General features: G+C 44.0%; 1 protein-coding gene across 9 annotated transcripts in view; it reads left to right on the top strand.

The window, feature by feature from the left end:
* SHANK2 (SH3 and multiple ankyrin repeat domains 2) overlaps window positions 1-26,544 on the top strand; it is a 641,049-nt gene that overhangs the window by 429,480 nt on the left and 185,025 nt on the right. For all 9 annotated transcript variants that reach the window (XM_073541767.1, XM_073541764.1, XM_073541768.1 and 6 more), the window contains 2 exons: window positions 20,778-20,860; window positions 23,351-23,475. In XM_073541767.1, coding sequence (XP_073397868.1) covers window positions 20,778-20,860; window positions 23,351-23,475 — 208 coding nt within the window. The remainder of the gene's footprint in view (window positions 1-20,777; window positions 20,861-23,350; window positions 23,476-26,544) is intronic.

Below are 26,544 nucleotides of genomic sequence, written 5' to 3'. Positions count from 1 at the left end.
TTGTTATACTGACGCATCGCTCAGTCGCTTATTAGTGAATTGTTTTATCTTCTACTTCTAATCATACTTTTGATCAAACACATTTCTGCACTCATATCGTTGATACAAGAAAGTAGCACAAGCAACTCGTCAGCTTCCAGGTCTATACAATTTCTCAACAAGAAAGGAAGAACGCCGAAAAAAGAACATTTAAAGGTTATGTGACATGCAGCGATTATGGAGCAATTTTTGGCTTATGAAAATAAGCAATTGCCAAAACAAAAACGAAAAACGCAGCTACATTTCCACTTTAAAATGTGCGTTTTTGTGCTGCTAAGCCTCATCTCAAAGGAAAAGAAAAGCAGTAAAATTATGGCATTCTGCAAAAAAAAAAAAATCGATTAAAAAATATAACGTGTGAGTGAGCTTTTAGATTCATTTTCCTGCTACTTTAAAATTTTACATTTTTTTTCTGCCCCAGAAGACAGACACGTGAAGAGGCCCTTACTGTCAAATGATGTTCAACTGCTCCTGTAGGTTGAAACCTTGCACCATGGACCTAGTGAATACAAATTCACAATTATTATTGTTTTTTTCTGGAGTTTTGAGGTTATTCCCTTTTCTTTGCATCCAGAATTAGTGAAAATTCATCAACCCTTTTATGTTTAGTGTAGTCCATAATTTTCTTTTTACAACTTTACTCTGCAGGTAAAGTGCAGAAACTTTTATGTCTCACCCAGAGAAGACCTGTCCGCTACCCCCATTCATATTACAGGCCTGGAGGTGTTTAGGGTCCATTATATCAATTCATTTATGTGTGACCAGCACTTACCAGCCCCATTTATAACTTCTGGGGTCTGTGACCATAGGGCAATTGTGCCCGTAGCTAAACGCAGGCTCTTTTTCAATTTAGAGTCAGGGCTCCCCGTTTTATCTTGCCTGCTGTGATTTCCTCGTGATTTCTGCCCTCTGTCTTTTTGCCTCTCTGCTGTTTTCTCTTCCGAGTTAAACATCTCTTTTTATTTTTGGCTCTGTTATTCACCCATTGAATTAAAAAAATTTTCTCCCTTCATCCCCCCCTCCCCACCTCCTCCGTCGTTGTCACCAGTCTGAATGCTGCACTGATTTCTCCCTGTACTGCTATGCATAATTACTCATAATTAGTAGTGTGGGCTGACTGACTATTGATCTTACAAGAATTTAGCATCTGCTCAGCAGACACCGCACTCCGGCAGAACATGGTGTAATCTCCGCAGCCCGGACCTGTCCTGTGATCGCGGCTCTGTGTGCACCTGGCCATCAGTCCATCTCCAGAGCTGCTGCAGGAAGTGTCTATGTTGTGGTCTTCAGTATATAATGGAAAACATCCTGAAAAAGTAAATAAATTATAAGCGAAGACTGGTCCAAGATTGGTTTGCGTCGCCTTGCTCCACCGCTGTCAGATCCATATTCAATGACAAGGGCTGAGCAGACAGGCTGGAAGTTGTTTTTCTTCTGAGCGCTCCAAGTGGTGTGGTTTTCTGGAGGATCCTTTTCTGTGGATGCTGCAGTTCTGTGTATTCGTACAATTACAGGCTAGGTGCATGCAGTATTCTGTTACATCACACCATGTATTGTTCTGATTGCACCTACTGGCCATTCACATTACAGCCACTGACAGATGAAGTGAATTATATTGATTATCTGTTGACAATAGCGTCTGCACAAGGTGAGACGTGTTAGGCAGTAAGTGAACTGTCAGTTCTTGAAGTTAATGTGCTGGAAGCAGGAAAAAGGCCAAAAGTAAGAAACTGAGCAACTCTGAAAAAGAGGCCAAATGGTGATGGCTAGATGACTAGACTAGAGCACCTCCAAATCAGCAAGTCTTGTGGGGTGTTCACGTTATACAGCAAGTCTTTCCAGGTTAGTAATATAAAGCAGGTCTTATAATATCAGAAAAAAGGCAATCGGCGCTGCGCGTGGTACATATATCACAAAAGCAGCAAGTGTTAAGGACAAAACCACTCAATCTGTCCACAACAATAAATTAAAATATTAAACTAAAAACTCAGGCTGAAGTGTGTACCTTAAGGATTAAGCTCTGAAGGGCTAATTAACATATGTGTTAAGAGTAATGTCTCTATGCAGGACTGAGAAGGGTGTATTACCTTTTAGGCAGACCATTTGGATAATGGCGCTGAAGTCCCAGGAACGCTGTTTGGCAGACAGGAAATCCAGAGGAATAGTTCATAAATTTTCCAAAACGAAATAGTTGCTAAATTCTTGGCTCCAAATGAGCAGGATTACTGATAGGAGACGTTGTCCCGGCCGGTGACTAACGTCTATCTGTAGCTCTGAAGCAGCCGCCTGTGTGGAATACAGACGCCGCGTTAAGGAAGCCTGCAAGGTGCAGAGACGCTGCAGGACCTTGCGTGACGTCACAGTCACGTGATGAATCACGTGACAGGCTAGGGAGTGCTATGGAGCGCTCAGGGGACTTGTTTGCTAATCCTACGCGTTTCAGAATCTCCGATTCCTTCCTCAGGCTTATAATATGTTCCAGATATATACGGTGACTCTTGTGGGGTGTTCTCGGTATATGGCGGGTCTTGTGAGATGTTCTAGATATACGGCTATTCTTCTGGTGTGGTCCCGGTATACGGTGGGTCTTGTGGGGTGTTTCCAGTATATAGTAGGTATTGTGGGCTGTTTCCAGTATAAGGCAGATCTTGTGGGGCAGCAGGTCTTGTGGGGTCTTTCCAGTATACAGTACATCTTGTGGGATGTTCCTGGTATACAGGATGTCTTGTGGGGTGTTTCCAGTATATGGCAGGTCTTGTGGGGTGTTCCTGGTATACAGCAGATCTTGTGGGGTGTTCCCAGTATACAGCAGGTCTTGTGGGGTGTTCCCAGTATACAGCAGGTCTTGTGGGGTGTTCCCAGTATACAGTAGATCTTGTGGGGTGTTCCCAGTGTGAGGCAGGTCTTGTGAGGTGTTCTTGGTATACAGCGTGTCTTGTGGGGTGTTCCCAGTATACAGCAGTTCTTGTGAGGTGTTCCAGGTATATGGCAGATCTTGTAGGCTGTTCCCTGTATACAGCAGATCTTGTAGGTTGTTCCCAGTATATGGCAGGTCTTGTGAGGTGTTCCCTGTATACAGCAGGTCTTGTGGGGTGTTCCCAGTATATGGCAGGTCTTGTGAGGTGTTCCCTGTATACAGCAGGTCTTGTGAGGTGTCCCCAGTAAATGGTGGGTCTTGTGGTGTGTTTCCAGTATATGACAGGTCTTATGGGGTGTTCCCAGTACATAGCAGGTCTTGTGGGGGTGTTCCCAGTATACAGCAGGTCTTATGGGATGTTCCCAGTATACGGCAGGTCTTGTGAGGTGTTCCCTGTATACAGCAGGTCTTGTGAGGTGTCCCCAGTAAATGGTGGGTCTTGTGGTGTGTTCCCAGTATATGACAGGTCTTATGGGGTGTTCCCAGTATATGACAGGTCTTGTTTGGTGTTCCCAGTATACAGCAGGTCTTATGGGATGTTCCCAGTATACGGCAGGTCTTGTGAGGTGTTCCCTGTATACAGCAGGTCTTGTGAGGTGTCCCCAGTAAATGGTGGGTCTTGTGGTGTGTTCCCAGTATATGACAGGTCTTATGGGGTGTTCCCAGTATATGACAGGTCTTATGGGGTGTTCCCAGTATATGACAGGTCTTGTGGGGTGCTCCCAGTATACAGCAGATCTTGTGGGGTGCTCCCAGTATACAGCAGGTCTTGTGGGGTGCTCCCAGTATACAGCAGGTCTTGTGGGGTGCTCACAGTATACAGCAGGTCTTGTGGGGTGTTCCCAGTATACAGCAGGTCTTGTGGGGTGCTCACAGTATATAGCAGGTCTTGTGGGGTGCTCCCAGTATACAGCAGGTCTTGTGGGGTGCTCCCAGTATACAGCAGGTCTTGTGGGGTGCTCACAGTATACAGCAGGTCTTGTGGGGTGTTCCCAGTATATAGCAGGTCTTGTGGGGTGTTACTGTTATATGGTCTGTCTTTTTAGGGGTTCCTTGTATGTGATGGATCTTGTAGGGTGTATCCTAGTCTCTGGAGGGTCTTTTAGCGTGCGCCCTGTATATGGATGGGTCTAGTGGTGTAGTTGGTCTGTACTCACCCATCAGACCGCACGGTTCTGATTACAATATAGAGGTATCGGTGTATAAAGATGTTTTTATTGGTATGCCGGACTGCAGGGTCGCACGAAACACATCGTTTGGACTGCTTATACAGTGTGATGACAGGTTGCCTTTAACATCAGCACTAGCTCCGCTTCTGTATCTATAAAAGCACAATCTTGAAATCTCTTAATTTTCCCGATGTTTTCTCTGTGCATGACACCCACTAGCTGCAGTCTGCTGTATTTTCCAAACATATCATATGCTTGCACAATTAAATCATTGGAGTATAGTGGCTTTATTGATATATTTCATGCAATATACTCCTGAAGATTATGCCCCCTTGTGCACATACATTAATGTCCCAGCCAGATGTCTTTCCCTGCACACGTGAAGCATTACATAACGGCCATGCTTTGCATCGGGTCATCACATGTGCATACACGGCATTATATTGTATCCTTCAGATGCGTTTGATGATCGGTGCACACCTTCACGTTGGAACAGAGCCGCCCATCGCTGTTCTTTATCACATTTCTACGCCCACACAGCACTTCGCACACAGCACTTCGGCATTATTGTGCTTCATCTGAGACCCATGAGATAATCTGCCTTGGGCCACCCAGAGCCGCACAAGAAACAGGCCGACTCCATTCATGAATCGTCTCTGTCTGAGCCAGATGACAAATTACATGTGAAGACTGAGCTTTTATAGGCCGCAATCCTTCAAATTGATTAATATCTTAACTGAAAGGCACATTGGTGATTCAGAAGTATTTACCTTAAAACACTTGCAGTTAATGTGTTCATAGCAGTCGGGTGTGATTGTGGAACAGAATTACCCAGCTTTAATTAAACCCCGATGCATAATTTAGAACGGTCCATTTGTGTGGGTTTGACTCATACACTGCTGGTGCGTTATCGCTTCCTGGCTTGGTGGAGGCTGATAAAATGGGATTGTATGGGTACCGTTACACTTAGCGATGCACCAGCGATCCCGACAACGATATGACCCGGTCAGGATCGCTGGTGCATCGCTAAATGGTCGCTAGTGAGCTGCCACACAGGCAGATCTCACCAGCGACATCGCAGGGGTCGCTACTTACCTGTCAGACGAGGCGATGAAAACGTCCTCCCGCCCGCGTCCACGCATCGCTCGTCGCCACAGCAGGGAGCAGACGACGAGAAACGGCCCAGGACGTTCTCGCACGATCAGCGATAACCAGCGGGGGAGCCGGTCGGAGGTAAATATCACATGTAGCGATATCGCTATGTGTAACGGGCCCTTAAATGTGCTAGGTAGGAAGGGACAGCTCTTCTGTGCATGTAAGAACTGTCTTTAGCTGGAATAAAGTTATCAAAGACGTTTTAGCAAAAACTTTCTTAAGGCTATGTTCACACGTTGCGTTTTTGCTGCGTTTCTATGCAAATTTTAAGCTGCGTTTTACAGTAACGGTAAAAGCTTTGAGATTTCAGAAATCTAATGCATACATTATGTTTTCCTAACTGAATTGGAAAACTGCTTCTTTTTGCAGACTGCAGCACGTCACTTCTTTTAGTGTTTTTTCACCTATACGAAACAATGGGTAAGTGCAAAAATGCAGCAAAAAATGCAGGTATCAATTTTTTGCTGTGTTTGTGGTGCAGCAACCTAAAGCTGGAGTCACACATAGCAATCTCCCTAGCGAAATCGCTGTGTGTGACAGCAATCAGCGAGCGGCCCCCCTCCCGGTATCGATGATCGCTGTAAGAAACCTCTGGACATTTTTTTGGTCGCTGGGCTCCCGCTGGCCAGCACGCATCGCTGCGTGTGACAGGCGGGAGACCAGCAATCAGCTGTAAAAAATAGAAATAAAATAAAAAATGTTGTTATTCTCACCTTCCGACGTCACGCGCAGCATTCCTCTCTCCACGCTCCGGTCCCAGTGATCCTTTGCACGAATGACCGCGAGACTTCGCTCTCCCACGAGACCATGACTCTCGCGGTCATTCTCGCAAAGGATTACTGGGACCGGAGCGTGGAGAGAGGAATGCTGCGCGTGACGTCGGAAGGTGAGAATAACAATATTTTTTATTTTAATTCTAGATCACATAGCGACTTACCAGCGATCCTGACACCTTGATATCGGTGTCAGTATCGCTGGTAAGTCGCTATGTGTGACTCCAGCTTTAGGCTTCTTTTACACTTGCCGTGTTTTTCCTGGCCGTTTTTGCGGCCCCAATGCATTTCTATGGGGCTGCAAAAATGGCCTGCAAAACTTAGTAGGAAGGCCGTGTTCAATATGGCCTTGAGGGCCGTATTTGCGGCCATGAAAAATTAACGAGCTAGCTCAATATTTTTCATGGCTTACGGACACGGCTGCAATGCATTTCAACGGTACAGCAAAAACAACGTGAACGTTAAGTTGTTTTTGCGGTACGCCGTATTTGCGGATCGCTGTTTTTTTCCCCTGCTATTTGTTATAACAGGGATCAGAGAAGGTTTTTTTGTGACTTGTTTTTGCGGAATACCATGAAAATCACAGCAAAACGGCCGCAAAAAAACACTGCAAGTGTAAAAGCAGCCTAAGAAACTTAAATCATGCTTTTATTTGGGCCACTAAAGTTTATCAATATGCGCAAGAGACAACAAAAATGAAGCAATAAAAACGCAGCAGAAACTCAGCAAAACCTTCTTTTTATGTGCAGCTTCTGCCAAATGAGCCGGTCTTGCCTGCAGAAAAAAATCAGCAACAACGCAATGAGTAAGTGCAAAAAATGCAAGTATCCAGTTTTGCTGTGCTTTTAGTGAAAAAAGCAAGTACAGCAGGATGTGAAAAAGTTATATTTGTGATTTTCTCAAGTTTAAACCATATCTTGGTCTCCTCACTGGAGAATGACAGGTAGGATTAGAGAGTTTAATTAAATTAGTGATGTGGTAATGTAAACAATTGCCTGAACAATTCAATAACCAATGTGAAAAGTAAACATTGCTTGACCAATGTGTGATAATGAACAATACCTAATCAACTCAAGGGCCTGCCAAAGTGTGAAAGTAAACATTGTTCAGCCTTCTGTTGTGGAAGAAAAGCTGAACTTTGGGATCATCAAATGCGGGTCTTTGTCTCTACAGTAAGTGGGGACAGGTCTGTCTCTACAGTAAGTGGGGGCAGGTTTTTGTCTCTACAGTAAGTGGGGACAGGTCTGTCTCTACAGTAAGTGGGGGCAGGTTTTTGTCTCTACAGTAAGTGGGGACAGGTCTGTCTCTACAGTAAGTGGGGGCAGGTCTTTGTCTCTCTACAGTAAGTGGGGGTGGGTCTTTGTCTCTCTACAGTAAGTGGGGGTGGGTCTTTGTCTCTCAACAGTAAGTGGGGGCAGGTCTGTCTCTACAGTAAGTGGGGCAGATCTATGTCTACAGGAAGAAGGAACATATCTCTCCATAGGAAGTTGGGGACGATTTTTGTCTCTACTCAGAAGGTAACGGTGGGTTATTAGCTCTACAGGATGAAGGGATGGGTTCTTTGTCTCCCTACAGGAAATGTTGTCCTTTTCTTTCTCTGCTCTTGATCTCCCTTCTGGTCATACTGGATACATGTTTATCAGAGACACAGGCTTTCAGTTTGTAACTGGCATGTCACTGGACAATATCAGGAGAAATAGAAGGTGAAGTAACTAATTCATTGTAGGGGAATCTGACTCATGAGACCACCAGTGATTCTTACAATGAAAGTTCTGGGGTCCTATTTTGAGTTTGCCTTGTAAAGTGGGTTTCCCGGTCATTGGGCTACACAGGGAGCTGCGTCTGAAGTTTTCTTATTCACATTTACTCAAGCTGATGTGTTGTGAGTTCATTTTTCCCTTCACCAGTGAGGTCTGATGAACTCCCTCTTCTGGCGAAGGAAGGTAGTGAGGCTGATCACCAAACAGCTGAGCAGGTAGATGATGACTGGGTCACAGGAACTGATGACTGGATATAAGGCAGCCGACGCCCTGCTGCCTTGCTGGTGATTTCCTGCTGGATTCTTGGAGACCAGTCTGATTTCTGCTTCTCAGAGCTAAGTTTTGCTCTGCCTTTTGAACATTTTAGTTCTGGTTTTGTTTGCCTTGTTTTTTGGAGTTCAGCCATCCCCGGCCGGGGGTGAGCTGAATTCCATTTTTGTCTCTGATCTGTTGATCTCTGGCTCTGTCTTCAGAATATACCTGAGTAGTTTTTTTGAAGCCTAGCGACTTCAGGGCCTGTTTTTCCTATCAGTCTGTTGGTTCATTTTTGGATAGGGTTTTTGCGGATTGCAGCTTTTCTATCCTGTCCTATTTAGTTAGCTTGGGCCCCATCATTTGCTCAACCTATCTTTCTATCTGTGTTAGTGTTTTTCATCTTGCTTCACAGTCATTATATGTTGGGGGCTGCCTATTGCTTTGGCGTCTGCTCTGGGGCAGTTTAGATTTCCCCTTTCTGTCTTTAGGCTAATTTAGTTCTCCGGCTGTGATCGAGGGGTCTAGGGCACCGTAGGAACCCCCCACGGCTACTGCTAGTTGTTGTGGATAGGTTCAGGGGTCTGCAATCCGATAGCTTCCAACGTCTCTGGTTTTCTGGACTTAGCTATTATTTTTGTTTTTTCCTCCTTCGGTGACTCATCCATAACACTGATGCACTTGTAAATTATTTGCATGGGGGTATTTTTACCCCCTCTGGTATCCAAACGCCACTACATTTTTCTGTGCCATGTTGTTCACTAGGTGTACACTCTTGTTAATTTAAAGGGAATCTGTCATCCGGTTTTTGCCTCCTAATCGGAGAGCAACGTAATGTAGAGACAGAGATCCAGATTTCAGCATTGTGTCACTTGCTGGGCTGTTTGCTGTAGTATTGATAAACTCTCAGCATGACTATTATCACTAGAGAACTAGTAAACCTGAAGTCCTCCACATTCATGAGTTATGTACAGTTGTGGCCAAAAGTATTGACACCCCTGCAATTTTGACAGATAATACTCAGTTTCTTCCTGAAAATGATTGCAAACACAAATTCTTTGGTATTATCTTCATTTAATTTGTCTTAAATGAAAAAACACAAAAGAGAATGAAGCAAAAAGCAAAACATTGATAATTTCACACAAAACTCCAAAAATGGGCCAGACAAAAGTATTGGCACCCTCAGCCTAATACTTTGTTGCACAACCTTTAGCCAAAATAACTGCGAGCAACCGCTTCCGGTAACCATCAATGAGTTTCTTACAATGCTCTGCTGGAATGTTAGACCATTCTTCTTTGGCAAACTGCTCCAGGTCCCTGATATTAGAAGGGTGTCTTCTCCAAACTGCCATTTTTAGATCTCTCCACAGGTGTTCTATGGGATTCAGGTCTGGACTCATTGCTGGCCACCTTAGAAGTCTCCAGTGCTTTCTCTCAAACCATTTTCTAGTGCTTTTTGAAGTGTATTTTGGGTCATTGTCCTGCTGGAAGACCCATGACCTCTGAGGGAGACCCAGCCTTCTCACACTGGGCCCTACATTATGCTGCAAAATTTGTTGGTAGTCTTCAGAGTTCATAATGCCATGCACACGGTCAAGCAGTCCAGTGCCAGAGGCAGCAAAGCAACCCCAAAACATCAGGGAACCTCCGCCATGTTTGACTGTAGGGACCGTGTTTTTTTTCTTTGAATGCCTCTTTTTTTCTCCTATAAACTCTATGTTGATGCCTTTGCCCAAAAAGCTCTACTTTTGTCTCATCTGACCAGAGAACATTCTTCCAAAGCGTTTTAGGCTTTTTCAGGTAAGTTTTGGCAAACTCCAGCCTGGCTTTTTTATGTCTCGGGGTAAGAAGTGGGGTCTTCCTGGGTCTCCTACCATACTGTCCCTTTTCATTCAGACGCCGACGGATAGTACGGGTTGACACTGTTGTACCCTCGGACTGCAGGGCAGCTTGAACTTGTTTGGATGTTAGTCGAGGTTCTTTATCCAACGTCCGCACAATCTTGCGTTGAAATCTCTTGTCAATTTTTCTTTTCCGTCCACATCTAGGGAGGTTAGCCACAGTGCCATGGGCTTTAAACTTCTTGATGACACTGCGCACGGTAGACACAGGAACATTCAGGTCTTTGGAGATAGACTTGTAGCCTTGAGATTGCTCATGCTTCAACACAATTTGGTTTCTCAAGTCCTCAGACAGTTCTTTGGTCTTCTTTCTTTTCTCCATGCTCAATGTGGTACACATAAGGACACAGGACAGAGGTTGAGTCAACTTTAATCCATGTCAACTGGCTGCAAGTGTGATTTAGTTATTGCCAACACCTGTTAGGTGCCACAGGTAAGTTACAGGTGCTGTTAATTGCACAAATTAGAGAAGCATCACATGATTTTTCGAACAGTGCCAATACTTTTGTCCACCCTCTTTTTTATGTTTGGCGTGGAATTATATCCAATTTGGCTTTAGGACAATTCTTTTTGTGTTTTTCATTTAAGACAAATTAAATGAAGATAATAATAACAAAGAATTTGTGTTTGCAATCATTTTCAGGAAGAAACTGAGTATTATCTGACAAAATTGCAGGGGTGTCAAAACTTTTGGCCACAACTGTATAACCCCACCACTGATTGGAAGCTTTGTGCCTATGCACAGGGTACAAAGAGAACTGACATTCAGAAGTGTGGGTGGGGTTATACAGAGCTCAGCATTCAGAGAACTGCTAGGTCTGCAGCAGGTAAAGCTATGATTTTAACAAAACTACAGCAAGTAGCTCGGTAAGTGATATATCACTGGAATCGGGGTCCCCATCCCTACATCATGCTGCTCTCAGATGGAGTAGCCTTTTGTATTTAACCCTTATTTAGGGTCCACTTTAATTCAAACCATAAAAATAAATGCCCTATTTCTCTATTAGTTGACCCTTTTTATCTGCATGTTGTGTCTGCATGTTTAATGTGTCCCTAAATAATGTTTTGTGCGTTCCCTTCTTCACTCGTGTGTTTTCGGGTAGCTTATTTCATGTGTTCTTCTAGCTGCAGGCCCTCAGTCATGATCGCTGTGTAATTTGTTTTCTCTCCTGTTATCTAACATATTGTGTTATTTCCGACCTTTGCTATCTCTATGATGTCTGTCTTCTGTCTGGCACAACAATTTCTCATACAGCACATTCAGGTTTATCTGTAGTGAGCATTTATACGTGTAGCATGGGACTGGAAAATGTATAAGACCTACAGATGTAGCCATTCCTATCACAAGGCAGAAAGATATCCCGGAGGAATAATGTAATATCAAACCTAACATACATTCTTTAGCTTTGTTTTGTTGAAGGGTTGCGTTCTTTCTAGTAAGTATTCAGTACGAGCTGTCCTGTGTGTACATAGGAATAACACTATATCTCGTCATTATATGACTTGTATCCTGCATTTTAAACTGTTTTTTTTGGAGATATGTAGATATGAATCCAGCTCTCTGGTGAGGTTAAAGACTAGTTAGAAAGCTCAGTGTAATCCTTCTGTTTCTGCCTCTGCTTCGTTCCTCTCTTCCAATCCCCTTTGTTATTCTTGCACGTACTATCATGCAAAGTTTGATGAAAGTCCAGTTTCCATTTAAGTTAACTTTCTGCACCCTGATAAGCTACATCTGTAATTAACTAAAGAAAAACACCATATTATGCTTTGTCCATGTATTTACATCATTTCACAGTCATTATGTACCTTTTAAAGACTTTACTTCTGTGTGTTGTCTCATGAATTAACCCCTGCAGAGCTTAGTTTGTCATTATACTCAGTTCATTTCAATAGAACAATAGAAGGAGATTTTTAAAATTATGGAAGGAAAGATAGAAGTAGAGTAGCGCTCAGTCATGTTGCGTCCTTTCTTTCGGAAAAGCCATTTAAAATGAGAGCTGAAATGATTTGCTGTCCTGGGGCCACCATGTCCCCCGGCCCTCGGCGTTGTCTTCAGGGAACAAAAATGGTGGGCGCACGCGCAGTGCGCCCACTGAGATCTGCCGGCCAGCACCCGACAACAAAAGGAGATTTCTCCTATTGGTTCATTTTGATCACTGTGATAGACCCTATCACAGTGATCAAAATATTAAAAAAAATAGTAACTCAAACTCCCCTTTATCACCCCCTTAGGAAAAATAATAAAAAAAAATGTATTTTTTTCCGTTAGGGTTATGGTTGGGGCTATGGTTGGGGTTGGGGTTAGGGTTAGATTCAGGGTTTGGTTGGGGTTAGGGCTGTGTTGGATTTAGGTTTGGGGCTAGGGCTATGTTAGGGTTGGAGTTAGAATTGGGGGTTTTCTATTGTTTAGGTACATCAGGGGGTCTCCAAATGCGACATAGCGCCCGCCATTGATTCCAGACAATTTTGCGTTCTAAAAGACAAACTGTGTTCCCTCCCTTCTCTGATTTAAGGGCACAAAAATTAAAAGTTTGAAAATTGCAAAATTTTCAAAATTTTTGCCAAATTTCCATTTTTTTCATAAATAAACGCAAGTTATAGCGAAGAATTTTTACCATTAACAGGAAGTACAATATGTCACAATGAAACAGTCTCAGAATCAGTGGGATCCGTAAAAGCGTTCCAGGATTATAATCTCATAAAGTGACAGTGGTCAGATTTGTAAAAATTGGCTTGGTCATTAAGTACCAAATTGGCCCTGTCACTAAGGGGTTAATTATTGCTCTTTATGGTCGTTTTTGAAAGACCTAATTTTATTTAGGAAGGGTGGTAATATGTTCTGTATGAGCCCAGTTGAGTCTTTGGAGGTTGTATAATAGAGGAGATGTCAGCAACAGTCTTTGCTTGGTGAGGGACTTGCTGCCATGAAAAAAGTTGCTTCATAATCCTTTTAGGGTTGTCTGAGTGTTTGCAGGATGGTGAAATTCCAGGAACAGACTGTGATTGACGAGGGGGTGAGAACATGAAAAAAAGTTCAGACATTGTCCATTAAGGGTGACCCGAGGCCATACGGGGCAGGAAGATGTCAGTGACGGGGGTGATGACATGAAAAAAAGTTGCTGCATCATTGTTGTGGGTGATGATGACTTGAAAAAAGTTCATACATCTTTCTTTCAGGTTGAGGAGATATCAGTAATTGGCTGTGATTGGGGAGGGGGTTGATAACATGAAAAAAAAAAAAGTTAATCGCCTGATGTGTCCGGTAACAAGCTGTAATATTCACATTTTCCTTCCTGATGTCACTTGCAGCTTCCCCAGATTCAGGAAGTAAAACAAGCGGTGACCGAAATATTGCACCTTGGGCTCTAATATGATGCCAGGACATAAGATGTATCCCTGGACATAAGATGTATCCCTGGACATAAGATGTATCCCTTACATTGTAACTGCAACAAGCCTTTGCAACGTGCGACCGGCGTTATGCCCTGTAGGCCTTTTGTTTTCTCCATGCAACCACATCAGAGGGCATGAGGCCAGGAGTAAAGCTCCTACATGAAGACGACTATCAATCACTTGGTAAAGTAACTATGACACATAAATGACATTTTACGTTCTGCCCGATGCATATGGGGGAGCAGAACGCTTATTTTTGCGATATGCTGTATCTGCCATACAGATCACATTGACCATCATGCACTCGCAGCCCGTAGTTAATGTTCGTCTACCATCTGCATCAATATACTTGAACAAGCCCTTAGTACAGAATTAATTGGGCGGCAGGAAGGGTTTGTTGGCTTCCTCATCTGTCATTTATTTCATTCTCCATAATTACTGAAGATGATTGTTCAGATAAGAGGGCACCTATGGGAAACATGACGGTAGCAGAGTTGGAAACCGTAGGAATAATAATATTCCGTGTATCGCTGCTAGGGCAAGTGATATGTCAGTGCATATAATGGAGCAGATCTGCATGACGGGGAGGGGACGGATCTTCATCTAGATGATGTGCTCGTTTTTGCACTCTCTTAACCAGCACGTTCTCGTCTGTTGCCCTTTAGGTTGTAGCATTTTGTTTGCAGATTTGACACACTGCGTGGACTCGTGGCGTCATTATATTATTGCGCTGAAGCATAAGAGACTTTTCCAAGACACACGTGCTGTGCGGCTGGGGATGAAGATGGCTGGGCTTAGAATTAATGAACTCATGGAGATCAACATCCAACACTGCGGAGACACCATCACATGTTTCTCAACGCAAGCAATGACTAGCCTGGTCTTTCCCCGGGAAGGAACAACCACGGGAAGGGCAGTCTCCAATGAAGGAAACCACCTAGGCCAAAACATGGTATCCATCCACAGACAGCTGTTTCGGGGTATTGCCCCTCATCAGTGTGGAGTAGGAAACTGGCTAGTAGGAAAAATGCCTAGTAAAAGACTGTGAAAAATGAGGATGAATGAACTCATGGAGATCAACATCCAACACTGCGGAGACACCATCACATGTTTCTCAATGCAGTGATTCTAGAGCAATGCCCCCATCCCTTATGGGAAATATGCAAAAACATGCAAAACACAAGCCACGGAGACACCATCACATGTTTCTCAATGCAAGCAATGACTAGCCAGGTCTTTCCCCGGGAAGGAACAACCACGGGAAGGGCAGTCTCCAATGAAGGAAACCACCTATGCCAAAACATGGTATCCATCCACAGACAGCTGTTTCGGGGTATTGCCCCTCATCAGTGTGGAGTAGGAAACTGGCTAGTAGGAGCAATGCCTAGTAAAAGACTGGGGGCATTGCTCTAGAATCACTGCGTTGAGAAACATGTGATGGTGTCTCCGCAGTGTTGGATGTTGATCTCCATGAGTTCATTCATCCTCATTTTTCACAGTCTTTTACTAGGCATTGATTGCTCCTACTAGCCAGTTTCCTACTCCACACTGATGAGGGGCAATACCCTGAAACAGCTGTCTGTGGATGGATACCATGATTTGGCATAGGTGGTTTCCTTCATTGGAGACTGCCCTTCCCGTGGTTGTTCCTTCCTGGGGAAAGACCTGGCTAGTCATTGCTTGCGTTGAGAAACATGTGATGGTGTCTCCGCGGCTTGTGTTTTGGATGGCTGGGCTTAGACACAGACTGATGATCATCCGTTGTAGTAGAAGGATCCTGGTATAAGGCTAATCATTGATTTGCCTGTAAAAAGCTTGCACTTGTTCTATAATCAATGGTTTATACTTGTCAATTAGTGGTGTAGCTTTAGCGATTGCACAAGTAGAATTTACTACGGGCTCGGGGGGGGGGGGTCTATAGGAGAAATACTATAGGTGAGAATTGCACCCAGTGTGATCATATCTTAATTTTCAAGTCTATACTTCATTATATAGTGTATATAAATATATTCTAGCACACTGGCGTGTAGAGATATCATCACACCTGACCCCTATGCCTGATTGGGCCCTAGAGATTGCAGTGCTACAAAAGAAGACTCCAGTATCATTGATTGGATCGGACTGTGTTCCTCTAAAGGGATTGTCCATTACTTTATTAATTTTACTAACGGGCCAATGTTGGTCTCTAATTAAAAAAGGACAATACTCCCCTAACGGACCCTGACCATTCCTCCTCACTGTGCCCATCTCCTTTGCTGGTCTCCTTCCTTCTGACCGAGGACAACCGTGACCTGTGATTGATTGCAACCTTGGTGTTTTGTCCGAGCTGGAAGAAAAGTTGTAGCAGTGCCTGATTAGCTGCAGCAGTCACGTAACCATCCATCACCAGAAATAAAAAAAAATGAGATCAGCAGGGGCCACAGGCGATAGTGCAGGAGAGTGGTGATGATCCAGTAGTTGAGTAAGGCTATGTGCACACATTGAGTAAATAGATGCAGACATTTCTGCACCATTTCTGCATCTCTTCGCAGTTTTTGTTTTTTTTTTCCCTGTGTTTTTCGACTGATGTGAGTGTGGTCAATGGTGAAAAACTTTGTCAAAAACGCACAGAGAATTGACATTCTGCAGATTATTTCCTGCACCAAAAATACTCAACGTGTGCATGACACTTCAGGTTTCTCGTTCACTATGCTGGCATCAGGATTACTTCAACCAAAATAAAACAACATTTTACAAATTGTGCTGATGCATAGCAGACATGAGGAAAATGTTATGTACTATTGTTTTTGTGTGATATGACTATCTGGAGTTAAGGAATAATCATTGAAAGTTTGAAAATTGCAAAAAAATTTTTTTTACATTTTTGATATTTTTATAAACACAATCATATCAACCTAAGTTTACCATTATCATAAAGTATAATGTGTTACAAAAAAAACAATCTCAGAATCACTAGGATATGTTGAAGCGTTATAGAATTATTACTACATAATGTGACAATGGTCAGATTTCAAACATTTGACCTGGTCATTAACCCCTTCCCGGCATGTGCCATACATATAGTGCTCTGCGAGAGCAGCGTTTCTGGAAAGAGCAGTATATGTACGGCGCATTGATTGTGCATCCTCACGCTGAGCGCCGCGGCGATCGGATGCGGATATCAGCTCTGAGAGAGCTGACATTTTGCAGCAACCCCCACGATCAGTGCTAGCACCGATCGCAGGCATTTAACCTCTCTGATGCCGCTGTCAATAGTGACAACAACATCGAGGAGCATCGCGCAGGGACGAGACTCCCTGTGTGCCCCATCAGTACAACGCATTTCTACCCCCTTGTCCTGATGGCCTCCATGGAGACCCCAGGCCGCAAGATAGCTGCAGGTCCTTCAGGGAAGTTGGCTTGTGAGCACCGGCTAAGAGCTGATCACTTACATCGGGGTTAACATAAATACATGATTCACTCGGAACCTCTGGTGGAAGATTCCCTATAATGAGGCAGATGGAGGCACTGTGGACACCGTCTGACCTGTGATCTGACGGTGTCCGTCTTTTTAGATGAGCTTGAAAGTGGCATCGGCTACAGTTTTGTGCACTTCTGAAAAGAACACAGAGGCCAAATGGAGTCCAGAGTAACTCTGCTGCCTCATTATAGTGAATGGATCCCTCGGGGGTTTTATCTAAATCACGTTACTCGAATATTTAGATGGAAACCGCTAAGTAAATGCTCAGCGTAGCGTGCCGGATAAATGTGGTCCCAAACGTTATGTAAAATGTTTCCAATAAAAGCTTTAACTCAATGCACAAAAAAAGCAAGTCTCCACTCAGGTCCGTCTTCTGTTAGCGGAAATATAGGGGCTTCCACGTTACTAGTAGCCAAAGGCTCTAGAAAAGCAAAATGGCTCCTCGCCCCTCAAAAGAAATTCAGCAAATTCTGCACTACCAAATCTAAATGCCTCCCTCCCTTCTAAGCCCCAGTGTGTCTAAACCACATATAGCGCTCACATGTTTGGCATATCTGTAGTCATGAGATCCCGCCTAATTGACGGGTGCCTGTCTCCAGAAGCATGAACTGGGCATAATGTACTGGTCACTACAATGTACTGGTCACTACAATGTACTGGTCACTATAATGTACTGGTCACTACAATGGCAGTTTGCAATTTTTAGTAACAACATCCAATGCTGCTTTTTTTCTGGAAAACACCCATGCATGAAGTCAAAGTCATCACTATACCTGTAGATAAATTCCCAAAGGGGTATAATTTCCAAAATGGGGTCACTTGAGGGAGTATTCTGCTTTTTTAGCCCCTAGGGGCTCTGTATATGCATATACTTCTGTGGGGGTCATACTGTATGGTTGTAGGGAGCTAGAAGACGACGTGTGTATGAGACCTAATACTCTTTACCAAAGGAACTGTCAGCTAAGTAAATCAGCAACGCCATTCTCTTTCTTCCTGAATTTACTACAATGTATCAGCATCAGCAACACGTCTGCTATCAGTCCATCACTGATAACTCTATAGACTGGACAGAAGGGGAACGGAGTCTGTTCCAGCTTCAGCCTCTGCGAGTGCTATCATTTATGTTCACATGTCCAGTGGTTATTTCTGTTTCTGGATGACAATTATAGAAATAAAACATTCCAGTACAGGAGCCCATTCACTTGATTGGACACGCAAATGTCTTAAAATATCACCGGGGTTGGATGGTAATCCCGCTGATATTTGTTTTTCAGCTGAATAAAAAAAAAAGTAACGTACACAAATTTTTTTGTCCTTGACAAAAAAAAACAAACAAACAAAACAGAACATAGTAACCGGATCCATTTTTAAAATTTGAAGTCCCTAGGAAATGGATCATAATGGATGGTCACCGGTTATGTCATCCGTAAACTGATCCTTCTTTTAAGTACTTGGCATGCCCACAACACTAGAGGTGTTCAGAGACCTCTGTAGCAAAAACAGGCCCGTTACAGCCGGAGCATAAGTGGATGTACAAGACAGCGAACACAGTAGTGCTTGTCAGAGCAGGCATTCCTTCATATGGAGAGTCAGGGGAGATAGCTGTTGGCCTAGTGATGGTTGACAGAACCTTTGCCAGATTCCGCTGTCCTCCTCCTTTCTCTTCTGGCAGAGATTTGTCTCATTGTCTAAAAAAAGTATCAGCCCTAGAAATTCAGCATAATCTGTTATGGAAGAGTCAGGAGGCCCCAAAACACCTGGGCGGCCAAAACCAACAGGTTCAGACAACTTTTATCTAGGGTCTCTGGTGGTTTGTATACACGGAATATTTTTGATGAATTTTGGAGTGAAAATTGAGCGAAATTCAAAGTTTTCCTGTCTAAGAATCTGCTCCATGTTACATTACTACTATACTAAATCACCGTGTTTGACTTTAAGATGTTGTGATGTTCTTACTATGGAAAGATGATTTTACTTTTACACCAAGCAGATTGTATGAGAAATCTTCCTCAACCCATAGAACATTGCGGCCAATAACTTATGGATCATGCAAGGCTTTTGATTTTTTTTTTTAAATTCTTTTTGGCTGAAACTACAATACTGCGACACACAGGGCCTGCTTTTCTTTAGATGTTTTTCTGGGTTATTCTATGAATATTTTGCTCTTTTTTGGTGTGTTCCCACTTACCAAAAAGGCAGTGAGTCATCCATACAGCTTTTACACAGAGCAAATTGAGCAGCTCTGTGGACTTGTCAATTTATCCTTCAGATGTTGGTGCATGTCCACATAGAAATCCGGAGCAGTAGATACCACTGCAGGGTGTCCACAGCGGAAATGCCAAGTGGGAAGATGCCCCTGTGTGAATGCTACCCCTGAATCATGCCGTCTGTACAGAAGTTGATAGATGCTTAGCTTTGCCCAGTATCATATTATATGTGCAGTATTTGGGCATATGACAGCATACATCATTTAATATACTACATCTTTTATTTCCAGTCCCATTTGAGCTTTTTCATAAACTGAAGGCAGAATAAAGTCTGAGGTTCTTGTGGATTGATTTCTGTCCCCATAGTATTAATCTCGCCATCCAGGTAGTGGAGGGAGCTCATCTGTATTCATGTGAGTGTGCAGGATGCGGGACCTGTGTCTTGCAGCCGCCGCTTCATCCTCGCACAGTTCCCTCTTTGCCCCAGTGACGTCACTCATCCCTGAGTCAGTACCAGCAGGGTGCCCAGTGCAGCTCCTGTACCCGTCACCATCACCGCTGTGGTTCCTAAATCTCTAACAGCTGAGATGCCACTCATTACCTTCTTAAATGAAAAGGGTCATATGAGGTAAAGGGGGAGGCAATCTGCATCAGCTCCGAACCTGGGGCAGACGTCCACACTGCAAGGGCATTCCTCCTTCTTCAGTCTGATCCCAGATCTTTGCATTTCCGACAGTAATGCTTTAAGACTTTCTGCAATGCAGTTTGTAGTGATGGGGATGATCTCTGCTCCTGGAGGGGTCACTGTCTGACAAGGTACCAGGCGGGCATCCTTTCTACAGACTTTACATTTCTCAGCATCTGTATGACGCTCTGTCTGACTTTTCTCACTAAGGGGTTAATTCTAGTGCAGCAAGCAGCTGTCACAATGGTGGTAGCCTTACAGTAGTGATCAATAGAGGCTGGGATTATTTTTGCTATTAATGCCCCCTCCTCCATCCCCTTGGAATAGAGCGGTTACCCTGCTCTACTACTGAGATGATGCAGTTTTCCTGACACCGGGGAAATTTGCACCGGATGACGCGGAGCTACTCGTCGCTAGCATTCCTGGCAGTCACATGATCATGTGGGATCCTTACAGGATGCAAGATTTAATAAGACTAGAAATGGGGGTTTGATGCAAGGCTCTCTCCTGTGACTTCATATATGTGCCTTTGGCTGGCTTGGACTAAAAGCAGAACCCCCAAAAAAACCTCTCTTCATGATGCCACCTGATTTTTGGCTGGGTGTTGTTGGATTTTGGAAAAGGACCCTGGTGGATCCATAGCCGAAGAGTTTATTAAGGGATTGTTCTTCAGTTCTTGTGGGTAGTTTCCGTCTCGCACACAGCTGACATGATCACACGCTCCCCGAGCCATTTGTACATAGGAAGGATCAGCATGCCGGTTTCCTACCTCTGTCTGCTGCAAGCTCTCCTCCCCTCACAGCTCTTGCATTCTGCCATGTAGTAGGGGTCCTGCTGTGTAGTTGTTGTTTTTTTTTTTTTTTTTAATTTTTATTTCTTTTCTTTTTTCTTAATGTTTTTGCATACTCTCTCCTTGACTTTTGATGCCACGTTTGGCACCTACAATGCCATCTGATTAATTGGGTTTGACAATGATGATGATGAACATGTATTCTCGAAGAGCAACTGCAGCCGTGATGATGAGAGGCTGTAATAATGGTCGTTATGCTCGAAATTCTCCCCACAGTGACTGCATTATCGAAGAGAAGACCGTGGTTCTCCAGAAAAAGGATAATGAAGGCTTCGGATTCGTACTCAGAGGGGCAAAAGGTAAGAGGCATCCATGGCAGTGCCAGGTAACGTGTATGCGTGTGTTTTTCGTCGTGCCTGGAATTTAACGAGAATTATTCTTGGTGCTCCCAGTTGCTAGACAACACAGTTCTCCCCCTGCTTTTCCACTCGGCACAATCGTACCTCATGCTTACATACATGAACATGCTCTGTGGTCAATCCTCTACCTTCATACAACGCTGGATAAACATGCAAAACTTTTGCAAGCCTCAATTAACCGTCCAGGATCTGCGCCTGCTTCAGGGAGGAGGGGGTGCAGCAAGTGTTTCTGGCTCTGCACGCAAAGGGTTAACCCAAGCGGCAGACGCTTCTTGTTTGATATACAAATAATGCGTGCCCTGGCATTTCCACCATGCTTCTTGCACATATCTCAGATAGCGGCTGTACGAAGGGTATAAAGCATCTTACACCGCTCCGACACCTTCCACGATGGACTGTAATAAGTTGCATGAGTTTCCTGGCAAGCTGCCCCTCCCCTTCCTAATTTTTGGAAGGACCCAAGCTGATTTCAACCCCATTCATCCCCTTTATATCCCTTCGATAGGGTAAAGCCGTTATTTCCACCGTGTGCATTAGCATATTGCGTCTATTTAAAGGCTCGCCTTCCATTATAGTATCCCCGCAGCGCTGCTGACTGCCGTCACACACAGGATCCTCCCCCAGCCTGACAAGACTTTGGGATTAGTGATTAGCGATGCTCTACGCCCTGCACATGACAATATGCAAATACGTTAGGCATCTTATATTTGCCAGAGGGGAAGATGAGTGTAAATTAGGAAACGCCAAATAAAGTTTTGGGGGGTCAACATGTTTTTTTTTTTATATAATAACTCTGTATTTGATGATAATTGTGTTGACAGGAGTACAAGCCCCTGCTGCGAATTGTGGGTAGGACACACTTTATGCAAACTAATGCTAACTAGCAGTAATGAGGGGCATGTAGGAGGGCAGGTGCCGGGGGGCTATGCACAGGTGTAACTGTTACAGTGCCCGGGGTGGGGTGCTTCTCTGATCCATTGGTTGTATTTAGACCTTCGTTCTCTATTTAGGTGGGCTAAGAAATACATCACAGTCAGGAACAATACAGTTCATTTTGCAGCAAGATCCTCGTATTTCCTCTACATATCACTGACTTATACCAGTTATGTTCGGTGCAACAGCTGCCTCTTGACTCATTACGGCTTTTCTATCTCCCTATTGCATCATCCCCCTGTATGAAATAATGCACGGTGTGTGCGCAGAATAAAAAGCATACAATGTGAGGGTTTTTTTGCGCAATGGTTGTATCCAAGCTATGGCTACTGTCAGCCTTGTAAGGAGTGATCCAACCTCTGAGTGGTTGTCCAGCATCACGAGTAAAAAATAGTGTTTAGATTAAACAAACGGTAAGTTCCACGGGATGTATGGCGACACTAGCCAGCGGTCAGAGCGCACCCAGACTTAGGCCTCCATCACACGTCTGTATAAGGCTGTGTGCACACGGTGCAGTTCCGCTGACCAAGTACAGTACAATGAAACCCTATGGGGTTTCAAAAACGCTGTGCTGACGGTGCGGTTTTTTCCGCGCGGTTTTGCTGCGGTTTACAAACCGCAGCATGTCAATTGTTTGTGCGGTTTCCGCAGCAGTTTCATACCTCTACCATAGTAGAGGTGTGAAACCGCAGGGCAAAACCGCAGACCAAAACGCAGGAAAACCGCAGGTCACTTTACCTGCGGTTTTACCTGCGTTTCCGCATGGAAAAAAACGCAGTGGAATCCGCAACGTGTGCACATAGCCTAAAACACGTCCGTGAAAAGACAGTAACGGTGTCATCAGTGTTTTCCATCAGCGTGACAGCTGTGTGTCATCTTTTACCATCAGTGTCATCAGTGTTTTTCTAGTATGGATAAAGAAAGAAGTGAATGACAAAGCTTCTCCTATACTTTGCAATGTTTAAACACGGAGGGCGCACGGTGAGTACACTGATGCCATCAGCGAACTGTATGTGTTTTTTTTCACAGAGCCAAAGACTTGCATTGGCCCTTGTCCTTTGTGCCGCCGGAAATAAATGGACATGTGCATAGCACCATAGAGTATAATGGGTATGTGTAGTATCTGTGAAAAAAATGGTCATCACATGTACTGGAAATATAGATGTGTGAAGGAGGCCTAAGATATGCAGAGAACCTGGTCATGGAAGAGTAGAAGGAACTCCGTTTATCTCTCTGCTTCCAGAAAGGTTATCCTCTCCACTAGTTACTTCTGTACTGAGAAATCTGAGAAGATTCACTTAAATATACTGTGCACCAGCAGATAGGTCGGTAAACACTGATTATTCACGGCATATACTCCCTGTGTGGACACACCTTAGAGGTTGTGTGAACGTATCATCCCACAATTCCAGTGTGAACATTGTAACATTTTGCAGAGTTTTTGCCTATATTCCGGATGCTTTGGTTGAACTGCTGTCCCGTATATTTCCCCTCCAGCGGATACTCCTATTGAGGAATTTAACCCTACACCTGCCTTCCCTGCGCTGCAGTACCTTGAATCTGTGGATGAGGATGGAGTGGCTTGGCAAGCCGGCCTGAGGACTGGGGACTTCCTGATAGAGGTAGGACATGGTTCTTATCCAGTACTTGGCACCAGCGCACACTGTATCATAGGTTGTCCTGTAACACGCTGTATGGACGGTGTGCATTTTATGATTAATCCTACAAGGGTCACCGGGCCCCTTTTGGTAATGAGCGGTCAGATTCTTTGTATTGGTGGATTTACAGGTCTTTATATCTGGATGACTTTTGTGGTGTTTCTATGGTTGCTGTCGAACATTTAATTATTTGATGTGCTTTTACATTACTCTTTGTGTTGACGATGTATAACCGCGTTATTGAGAGTATGAATATGTATAGAGTCAAACTGGATTTATGGATGTCTGGGCTTATAGAGGACATTCAATGTATTAAGTATGTGTGTGCTTTACTCGTCATTACACTATGGTACTGCTGCATTGGGACTGGCTGGTGCTGAGTGACGTAGGCGGCAGAGTGCTGTGCATATACATTATTGACCCGGGTGGAAATCAAACTGTAGCAATGCTTCTTCTAAAATACTCTGTGCTGCTGGGAAACCACCTCACTCATTGCCTCACTATATCCATCAAGTTCAGCTCTGTCATCAGTAGGTGAGTCAGTGGGCAGGTCAGCACACCACTATTAGGCTATGTGCACACGCTGCGGTTTTTGCTGCGGTTTTGGCCGCTGCAGAACTGCAGCAGTTCTGCAGACAGTATACTGTAGCATGTTATCCTATGGGATTTACATTCTGCTGTGCACACGCTGCGGATTTTTAACTGCGGAAAAGCTGCCGTTTTGAATCCGCAGAAAGAAATGACATGTCAATTCTTTTCTGCGGATTCTGTTGCGGTTTACCATCTCCTCCATTGTAGAGATGATAAACCGCAGGCCAATCTGCAGGTAGAGCTGCAGGTCATTTTACCTGCGGATCCGCAGACCAATCCGCAGCATGTGTACAGCAGATTGTAAATCACATAGATTTACATGCTACTGTACACTGTCTGCAGAACTGCTGCAGATCCGCAGCATAAACCGCAGCGTGTGCACATAGCCTTCTACTTCCATAGTAGCCTGTGACTTCTCACTTAACTATTTTCCAATCTTAATTTTTATCAAACAGCTCCTTCAGGTACAACCCTGCCAACACTTTTCCCTGTGTCTTCAAAGCAGCTTCATTTGATAATTTATTAAATAATTAATGAACAGTTTTCTCTGTCTTGTGCTCACGGGCTGTTTCCATTAATTAGGTGAATTGCTTGTTTCATTGAGTGAAGTGCACACAGGCCTGCCTTGCATCCATCAGGATATTTTGTCACATTCTGCAAAAAAAAAAATCATCTCAAGCTTGGTATCACATGTTTTAGTGGCCGTGCCAAAGATTACTGACAGCGTTGTTTCAGTTTTTTACCTACAGACAGGACTGTGGTTAGTGCCTGCTTGTGAGAGGGAGCAGAGCCTCCATAGCACATAGCAGTATAGCTGAGAAGACGCCATCTGCAAGGGAAGTAAGGCTGGAGTCACAGGTCTGTATCATATAGGGCATGCTCTGAGTGAAATACCCAGCCTGCTCGCATGTCTTCTGATCCAGCGGCCTCATAAAAGGCTAGGAGGCTGTTTGTTCTGACCATGACACCGTGGTCAGGTAGGATATTGCGCCCAAGCATATACTATATAATAAGGATATGTGTGAATTCAGCCTGAAAAGGGGCCATATTGTCAGCTGCCAGATGGGGAAGGACACTGATTTTGCCCAGAGGGTACCCCCAGCAGATCCAAGGGAACTGCATGGAACAATAATAAAAAGAAGTAGAAAGAAAAGGTATTTTTAGACAAGAAACACTGCAGATTACTTTGAAACACCTATAACTAACACTTGGTATGGGAATGTTTTCACAGGATAACCCCAATAATTATTTCTAAGGGGGAAAATATTTATGGGATGAGTGAGTGCAAGGACACCTTAGGCTGCAATCTCTGCTCAGTCTATGGCTTGGTTACAGATGACCAATAACTCCTTCACCCAAGAAATGGGGAAGGAGAAAAGTGCATGTGTGAAGTCAGCAATGTGTGCACAAGGCCTTTGGTATAAAGCCTGCTACTCTCCACCTGCTGTAAAATAAATGAATATTGTAAGATGAATAGCTGTCAAACTTAAATTCCCAGCATGGACGACCACATGTGCAGACCTGTGCCATAAGAGTTTTAGTAGCCTTTTAGTGGAACAGGAAATGCAGTATATTATTGTGTCACTCATTATACCTGGTGTATGTGTGAACATGCCTTAAAAACTGAAGGAGGATTCTGGTCATTTGCATGTAGTGTCATTAAAATGACATAGACCCAGGTTTCTGGATCCAGCCTTCACTCATTGCAATAGGTTCTAAGTCATCTTGAGTCATAAATCTTTAAAGAGAAACTATCACTAGATTTGGAGTCACCAGCCTGTATTTATGCCAGCTGCAGTGGGTAAAAGACCTATGCGTTAACCATATAGAGGAGTCCAAATATGGTACACCTTGCTTCATGGGCCAGTTGGTGTATGACAGTATGCACACTGTACAGGTGAGGCTGAAGATGGTACACCTTGCTTCATTTGCCAGTTGGTGTATGACAGTATGCACACTGTACAGGTGAGGCTGAAGATGGTACACCTTGCTTCATGGGCCAGTTGGTGTTTGACAGTATGCACACTGTGCAGGTGAGGCTGAAGATGGTACACCTTGCTTCATGGGCCAGTTGGTGTATGCTCAATGTGTAGGTGTGTCTAAAGATGGGGCAGTTGATGTATGACAATATGCACACTGCAGGTAAGATTGTGGATGGTACACCTTGCTTAAAGGGAATCTGTCACCCCTTTTTGAGATATCATATAATGATATCATTCATTTGTGTGACACATAAGGATTCTCTTAGTACTTTTGCTTCCCCCTGACCCCGCACCTTTCATGCATAAATACCTTTTTTATATCGGTTCAGATGTATGTAAACTGCCGCGGTCCGGTCCGATGGGCGGGGCTTATTCACCTGCAACCCCCCTCCCTCTCTTGTTCTACACATTTCTTCTTGTGTAGCGCAAGACAGGGAGGGGGAGCAGGTGAATAAGCCCC

The sequence above is a fragment of the Dendrobates tinctorius genome, unplaced genomic scaffold (genome assembly GCF_039654945.1).
Source record: "Dendrobates tinctorius isolate UK_male_01 unplaced genomic scaffold, ASM3965494v1 ptg000124l, whole genome shotgun sequence".
In the NCBI taxonomy this organism is placed as follows: Eukaryota; Metazoa; Chordata; class Amphibia; order Anura; family Dendrobatidae; genus Dendrobates; species Dendrobates tinctorius.
This window is presented reverse-complemented; position numbering and strand designations above follow the sequence as displayed.